The sequence below is a fragment of the Pipra filicauda genome, unplaced genomic scaffold (genome assembly GCF_003945595.2).
Source record: "Pipra filicauda isolate LSUMZ 115617 unplaced genomic scaffold, ASM394559v2 scaffold488_size445888_pilon, whole genome shotgun sequence".
Taxonomy (NCBI): domain Eukaryota; kingdom Metazoa; phylum Chordata; class Aves; order Passeriformes; family Pipridae; genus Pipra; species Pipra filicauda.
The window spans coordinates 151,763-160,000 of record NW_024104629.1 but is presented as its reverse complement, the minus strand read 5'-3'; the positions used below and the strand labels follow the sequence as shown (position 1 = coordinate 160,000).

The 8,238-nt window shown below is 54.1% G+C and overlaps 1 protein-coding gene across 1 annotated transcript; it reads right to left on the bottom strand.

The window, feature by feature from the left end:
- Window positions 1-227: 227 nt before the first annotated feature.
- ANKK1 (ankyrin repeat and kinase domain containing 1) lies at window positions 228-7,826 on the bottom strand. The gene is made up of 8 exons (XM_027736982.2): window positions 7,375-7,826; window positions 5,501-5,795; window positions 4,937-5,088; window positions 4,014-4,063; window positions 3,761-3,916; window positions 3,427-3,545; window positions 2,697-2,742; window positions 228-2,343 (listed from the first exon to the last, which is right to left on the bottom strand). Exons 1-8 carry the CDS (start codon window positions 7,734-7,736, stop codon window positions 995-997), a joined length of 2,529 nt encoding a protein of 842 aa, XP_027592783.2. The 5' UTR covers window positions 7,737-7,826; the 3' UTR covers window positions 228-994.
- Window positions 7,827-8,238: the final 412 nt, after the last annotated feature.

Genomic DNA, 8,238 nt, shown 5'->3' with positions numbered 1-8,238 from the left:
GAACCATCAGGGACAGAGGACAGGAGTCACAGCCCTGTTATCTGCATGACACAGGCACTGAACCCACGCTGGATGTCAGCTCCTGTCAGCACAGAGCAGCAGAACAGGGACTGGATCATCTCAGAGTCAGCAAGGACCAGCTCCAGTCGTTACACTGCAGGATTTCCCTGACTGATGAGAGCTGGAAAACCCACCCAGATCCCTGGGAGAGACCAGGGTGGGTCCTGAGAGCCACCTTGGCATTTAGTCTTCAGTTAGGAGCCTTCCCTCAATTCCTTGGGCACCAGCTCCATGCCAAAGGTGGGATTATCCCTCCTGCCCTGGGCTGCAGCTGAGGAGTGAGGAAAGCACTGGCAGCAGAGCAGTGCCCTCAAAGCACCGAAGGGATGGAGTGGCATTATTCTGGAATTCCTTTTCTCTGCGCTTCATCCATTTAAATACTCTCCACTAGGGATTTTTTTTTCCTTCCTTGCTTTATTTAATTCTTGTTACAAAAATGAGATGTCAGCGACCTGACTCATTGCTGTGCCATATGTTTGGTGTCTATTTGCAGCAGCAGGTGAGGATCTCATGATTCAATTCCCACCTGTGCCAAGGTCATTTTAACACCAATTTTCTCTGTAGGAAAACATGGAATAAAAGCAATGAAATCCATGGAAGACACGTATATGTGCTGTGCACAGCTTCAGCATTGTCTGTACGAACAGGGACTGCACATACCCCTTTCCATCCCTGCACAGCAAGTATTAAGCAGGAAAGCATTGCCTAAAGCCAACATCACCAAGGCAAAATGTTCTACAAGCTTGGCCAGACCCTGGAAAATAACTTGTCAGCTTCCTTCTGCAGCTTCATTTTTCTTTTACTCTTTACTGTTCATGCTTAGAAACTTCCCTTTAAAAAGAGGAGAGTAATCACCAGGTGACAGGACAAGGTGCCTTAAGGGATAGCACCTGACACTGGGACACTCAAGTCACAAATGCCAGGGCTGATGAATTTACAGATCTGTCCTTCCTGGAACGAGTCTGGGTCTCGCAACCTTCGCGTCGTTCACCAGAGTCCTGCTCCCCGCTTTGCTCAGCACCGAGTCCTTGCCCTGGAGCAGGGTGATGATGTTTTCCCTCTGGTGCCTGACCGCCAGCTGCAGGGCCGTGCAGCCGGTGATGTCCTCCACGTCCAGCAGAGCCCCGGCCTTGATCAGGGTCTTGACGATGGCCATGTTGCCCTTGAGCACGGCGAGGTGCAGGGGCGTCCAGCCCACCTTGTTCCTGGCGTTGACGTCGGCCCCGCACTCCAGGAGGTTGATGACGGTGAGGAAGGAGCCCCTGAGGACGGCGAAGTGCAGGGGGGCCCAGCCCGACCCCTCGGGCACGTCGGGGTCTGCCCCGCCCCGCAGCAGCTCGCTGACCACGGGCTCGTCGCCGTAGCGGGTGGCCAAGTGCAGGGGGGTCCAGTCCATGCTGCCCCGGGCGCTGAGCCGGGCGCGGCTGCGCCGCAGCAGCCGGATGATCTCCACGTGCCCTTTGAAGGAGGCCAAGTGCAGGGGGGTCCAGCCCTTGTCCGTCCTCAGCTCCACGTTGGCCCCGTGCTTGATGAGCTTCTCGCAGATGAGCAGCTTGCCCCTGACGGCCGCCAGGTGCAGGGCGCTGTAGTGGTTCTGGTCCAGGCTGTTCACGCAGGTCCCGTTCTTCAGCAGGTAGTGCACCACCCTGAACTTGCCCCTCTCCACGGCCACGTGCAGGGGGGTCCTGTGGTTCTTCTGCTTCCTCTCCAGGTCGGCCCCTTGGCTGGCCAGCAGCTTCACCAGCCCCACGTGGCCGAAGCAGGCCGCCACGTGCAGGGCGGTCTTCCCGTCCCCCTCCTGGGTGTTGGAGTCGGCCTGGCGGGACAGCAGCACCCGCGCCACGTTCTCGAAGTTGTTCTGGGCCGCCAGGTGCAGGGGGGTCCACCCGTCCTGCTCCTGGGCGTCCACTCGGGCCTGGTGGTCCAGCAGCAGCCGGACGATCCTGTCGTCCCCGCTCTGGGCGGCGAAGTGCAGGGGTGTCCAGCCGTCCTCGTCCGGCACGTTGGGGTCGGCGCCGTGCTCGATGAGGACGGAGCAGATCTCTGGCAGCCTCTTCTGCACGGCCATGATGAGCGGGGTGTAGCCACAGCCCACCTGGCTGTTCACGTTGGCTTTGCAGCCCAGGAGGAACTTCACCTTCTCCACGTTGCCCTGGATGACCATGAGGTGGAGAAGGGTGAGCCCGTTCTCGTGGACCCTGCAGATCTCCTCGGACAGGATCTCCTCCGGGCTTTCAGCCTCGCTGTAGGGAGGTGGGAGAGGAACCTCCTGGTTATCTGTTTCTAAAGGCAGGGAGACAAAATAGGAGAAAAAAGAGTAAAACCCAGTGAAAGTGCTCAGTGGGAGGGAGAGCCTGTGACTCTTCCTAGAGTGGAATGAAACAAAGGCATTTCAGAGACATGGAGTATGGAATGAGGCCAGTCCACTTCTCTGCAGCCTCTCAGAGGGCAGTGGGACATTCGGCCTCTCCCTCATGGGAACTGGATCTGCTCTTTCCTGTAGAGTTCATTGTCCTTAACTTAAAACATCACCCACATGGAAAACTTTATGAGCCACATCCCCCTACAAAAAATAGACAATTTTGGCAGGCTTCCCCTTCTCTATTTTTCAATCATAAGGAAAGTCCCCTACTTACCACCACTCCTGGTGTCTCGGGGGAAGGTGAACTCCTCTTTGTCACTCTTATTTTCAGGAAGGAAAAAGAAAAAGCCATAAGATAAAGGTGCTCGATTGCATTCTGTGATGTCTGCACACAGTTCTTGGCTACTGCTCTAGAGTTCTGTGTTATCATTTGAGTTTTATAATTTTCATTATTGATTATCATTTTATTATCATTTTCACCCAACCCTGTTATTGCATCCAAAACTCAGCTGGGCAAATCAGGACACAGCAGGAATGTGGGAGCTTGAAAATGATCTCTGGGCATCAATGAGCTGCTCCTCCTCTTCCTCCTTTGCTCCCAAACAAACATATGTTCTGCTTCCTTACTGCATCAGGTGCCTGTGGCAGCATCACAAAGTCATTCCTTTGTTTTTAGGGACCCCCAGCCCCCCCCACCACCTCTTCAACCCTCTGTGCTCTGGTCTGTTGTTTCTTGCTGACTGCACAGCTTGGCAAAACCTCTAAATGCCAACAGTTCTCAACCCCCGTTTCTCCCCCTGTAAAGCTGAGTTCTAGACACAGTTCCACTCTGGTAGGGAGGCACGTTTCTTATCCCCTTAAATGAATTACAAGTGCACAACCTGTGCAAACACACTGAGCAAAGGTGCTGAAGTGCCCTTGTCTGATGAGAGAGGGAACACACTCCCAGCACAGGGAGAGGACTCCGTGGGATTTCCTGAGTGGCCCTGGGCAGTTCTCCTCACCTGCTGGTTCCCAGAGATGGCAGGTTTGTGGGACATCTTCCTGACCAGGCGCTCGTTCTCCGGGTCCACCACCAGGCTCTGTATCAGTGCCAGCAGCATGTCTGTCTCCACAGGGATATCTGCCAGGGCAACACTGTCAGCTGTGCAGCCTGCCCAGGGGCTCAGATCCCAGGCAGGACACAAGTCTTCCACGTGGGAAGAAAGGGGGAAAAGGATACAGGGGATGCCTGACAGCACGTGGGCAGCAGGCAAATCTCGGACACGTCACCGGGGAAGTGACACGAGTTTGTTAATCCCTGCAGCTGGTTTTTGGGTAATCCAGTCACATTCCCACCTGAAAAGCTTGGCCTTTGCTTGGGGTCTTGGTCCCAGCACCTCTTCATCAAGTCCACCATCTGCTGGCACTCCCCGGGCCAGTCGTCGCTGATGAGCTCCAGCCCCGGCCTCTTCCCCGCGGCCACCTTGACGATGATGGCCATCATGTTGGCTCCTGCAACACAACAGCACCCCCGGGGCTTTTCCTCTGGGAGGGCAGCTGCAGTGAACACTTCCCAACTGCAGAGCCAGGGAGAAGGGCTCATATTTACCTGCATAGGGTTTCTTCTGCATCAGCACCTCCCAGATGACGATCCCGAAGCTGCGGGCAAGAGGAGATGGTGAGCAGCCCCTCCCACGGGTACAGAAAATGCACTTATTGGTCTTACCCTCTTGAGAAATGGGGAAATTAGGGAAGAGGGTTTTCAGGATGGAAGGAGTTCACCCCCCAGGCCAAAGGGATCAGGTCTTATGGTTCTATCTCACTAATGCCCCAGTGAAAGGGTTGGTGTAGTGAATTAGTGACTTAGAGCCTTTCCTGTGAAACTTGGGCTCTCAGTGCCTTTTTTTCATTTTATTCACATTGGGTTTTAGGGGCCTTGACTACTGCAAGTTCATGGGGCCGTGCAAATCCTCCTTTGCTTCTTGCCTTGGGTGACTGCGGGGTGTAGAGGCCAAGGAGACAAGGAATTTCCAGACATTTATATGTAGCTTGTGTAAATATGCTTCAAAGCTCTTTGCCCCAAAGGAAAAAAATCACATTGAAATCTCTTCTCCATCTGTTACTGACCACAGTGAAGCTGGATCCTGAAGCAGACAAGCAATATTACAGTTGTTTTAAAAGCAAAATGAACCCAAGCAGTGACTGCTATGAAAGAGCAGACACTGTGTGTTCTGGGCTCTAATCTGACTCATTTTTATAATAACTTCCAGCAACCAAACAGGGCGTGATGGCACCTGAGGCAACACAGTCAGCAGCTCACATGGGATGGGTGCTGCTGGTCAGGGATGATGATTTTCCACAGAAAATCCCCCTCCCTCTCAGTCTCCAGCACTGAGGTGGGGGCACTCTGTCACTCCCAGGCTGTTCCCCACGTTATAAAGCAGGATTTAAAGGAAATGAGGCAGTGTGCAGCCCCTCTGGCTCTGTGGGAGGGCTCAGGGAGCTCCCTGTGTGCCCCCTGGCAGCCCTTACCTGTACACATCGTATTTGATTCCCGGGGGTTTGCTGTTCTGCAGGAACATTTCGGGGGGGATGTAGCTCAAAGTGCCCCTCAGAGCAGAGCTCTCGATGTACTGCATTCTGCTGGATTGCTCCATCCACTTGGAAAGCCCAAAGTCTGAGATCTGCAAGCACAAGCAGTGAGAGCCTTTCCCCTGGAATGCTCATCCCTCATCCCTCCTGTTAGCTGGGAGGTGCCCCCCTCCCTCAGGATCAGGGACATGGGCAGGGGCCAGGCACTGAGACTTGATAAAACCCTGTTAAACTGCACTCAGTCCCTGCCACTGGGTCCAGCAGAGCAGCCTTTCCTCCTAGGCTGGAGCCTTAAATTCCCAGGTCTGGCACAGATTCCCGGGATGACCTCGACACTATAATCTAATTTATTTACCAGTTGCTTCCTATAAGCCCCAGTGGCCAATTTCTCACTGAGTGTTCCTGAAGAACTCGATATACCAGGACTCTGCACCTGTTTGGCAAAAATAACCTTTCCCTGTTTGAGAAAGAACCTGTCCCTTCAAACACCCGGTGAGGTCATACCTTGACGTGCATATTCCCATCCAGGAGAATGTTCCCTGGTTTGAGATCCAAGTGCAGCAAAGGGGGTGTCATGCTATGCAGGAAGTTCATAGCCAAGCCCATCTCGTGGATAACCCGGAATTTGAGCTGCCAAGACATTTTGTGAGTGGGCAGAATTTTCTCCAAGGACCCTCTGGCCATGTATTCCATCACTATCCCCAGAGGGCTGTTGCAGACCCCGTAGATGGTGACAATGTGCTGGAATTTGATTTTCTCCATCTTGGTTGCCTCCTCCATGAGACAGTTCATGCTGGTCCTGGAAAAGTGAAAATGAAAAATAAAATAGAAAGTGGAACCCAGAAGTTGCCTCTGTTGATTCCCAGGCTCAGGAACTCTGCAGCAGCTCAGTGAGATCCAGCCTTTCCCAGCAGCCCTGCCCACCCCGAAAAGATCCATCCCAATTTGCCCCTTGAATTCATGACAATGTAACCACATCGGGGGGGTGGAACTGGAGGGTCTTTAAGGTCCCTTCCAACCCAGACCTTTCTGGGGTTCTATGGAATTCCCAAGGGATGTTTCCTGGCGCCAGGAGCGGGCAGAGCTCGGTGACCCGCGGTGTCCCCAGGCCATGCCCTGCCCTACCTGTGCCTCCACCTCTGCCTGCAGCCTCCTGGCCCTGAGCAGGGTGAATGTGGTCCCAGAGGGAGCCCAGACACGCCCGTCCCTCACTGCCAGCTCTGCCAGCCCTGCTGCACCCAGGGCAGACCTGTTCCACTGCAGCTTTGCATCTCCCAACCTGCTCGACGGGTCGGGGTGCCCAGAGTGCTCTGAGAGCAGCCAGGCAGCAAAGGGCCAGGGCTGCCTCTAAAAAGCACACCCTGGGAATCAATCTGAGCCTCCAACAGCACCGTGCCAGGCCACTAAGAGATCTGAGATGGTTCAGCCAAGCAAATCCCTCTGCCAGGCTCCCTCTGGCAGCTCCCCGCAGTGACACGTACCTGGGTGTGGAGGAATGTCAGGGATCTCACAAAAAATGGACAGAGGCAGAAGTAAAACTGATTAATTAGACTCTCCCCCCCTCAAAAAAAAAAAGAGAACAAAATGCAAGTGTGATATCTATAGAGCATAAGCAGTGCAAACTGAGGACAGTCACTGCTGAGGCTGACCCAGCTCAGTCGTCACTAATAAGAAATCATAGTAGGGGGGGATTTTTAGCCAGGCAGCACATTCCCAGCTTGAATGGAATACAGTTTTAAATTAAACTACTTCATCAATGTTTTTCCATCAGTTCTGCCTGTACTTTGTGTGTTATCAGCAGTGATTACCTGGTTCTGGTCCATCCCCAGCCCCAAGGTGGGTCAGCAGAAGAGTCTCTGCAGGTGAGAGACAGAGCAAAAAGCAAAGTGAAGGTGCAGGTGCCCCAGTGAGAGCAAAGAGCAGGTCTGGAGGCTCCAGCAAGTGAGGGAGCAGAGCTCTGGGAGCCCAGCAAAACCAGCTGTAAATTTTCTATCCCTCAGCTTTAAACCTGGTGTTTTCAATGACTGATTTAGTTTGACAGACACACATCAGTCCCAATGTGAAAGCTGCAAACAAGTGATCAGACTGCTCTTACCCACAGGTCCACGTTTAAGGTGCCTTTCAGCCTCAGATTCCAGCCCCAACTGTTCTGATTAACCCCGTTCTCCGTGTTCCTTCCCCCTTGCACATCCACGCCTCAGACGGGAGGAGAGGCAGAACTCCAGACCACCAGCGCTTTTTCCACTCCCTTTGGGTACCAAAAACTTGGCTTCCCAAGGAGAAGCAGCCCCATGAACCTTTCCCTCAGAGTTTTAGCCCCCAAGCACTGCAGGCAGCTCGGGGGGACGGTGTGAGCTGAGAGGGGAGCGCAGGGTTACCTGTCCATGCCGGAGTCCTGCAGCAGGTACGGGGAGCATTTCACGGCATAAACTGTCCTCCACCTCCTGTGCTTCACCTGGTACACGTGCCCAAAGCCTCCACTGGCCACTTTCACCCAGTCATCCTCGAAATCCTCCCTGTTGAAGACGGTCAGGCTGCCCAGCTGCCGCTCCCTGTCCGCAGTCATGGCACAAGAGGCAGCCTGGCTCTCTGCCTCCTGCCTGGCTGCTGGCAGAGGGGGAGAAAGGAGCTCCTCCTGCTCCTGCCCTGCTTGGGGAGTCAGCCCAGGTGAGCCCTGGGACCTGCTGCCAGGAGGAGGATCCTGCCTGTCACTCCCATTTATCATGCAGAGCAGCTGCATGGCCTGACTCCAGGAATGTGTCTGCTGTTCCCTAAAGCTGCCCTGCTCTCTCCTGTCCAGCACTCTGTGGGAAAATGCTCCAAGAACATGAGATGGTGCAAACAACAGTCCCTTTGCAACTGCACTGGGCTTAGGGTGGGATTCCTCACCTGGGCCATCAGCACAGGGGAAAGGGAGGCAGGAAAGGGAAGGAAGAGGGAAATCCATGAGGCTCCTGTGCAGCAGGATAAAAAAGGGGAAAACACTCCAGAAAGACAAAGAACAGAGAAAAAACCCAGAACTGGAATGTGGTGAACACGAGTCCATGAGCCTGAGAAAATGCTCTGACAGAAACACAGGAACTGTGGTGGCCCAGAGCAGTTCCCTCGGGGATAAACCTGCTCTTGGGTGCCTGTCAGGGGTGTTTGGAGGGATGAGGAACACTGGTCTGAGCAGTTCAACCATCCCCCCGTGAGCAGCAGGCACAGCACACATCCCTTGGCTGCGGCAGGGATGGATGGCA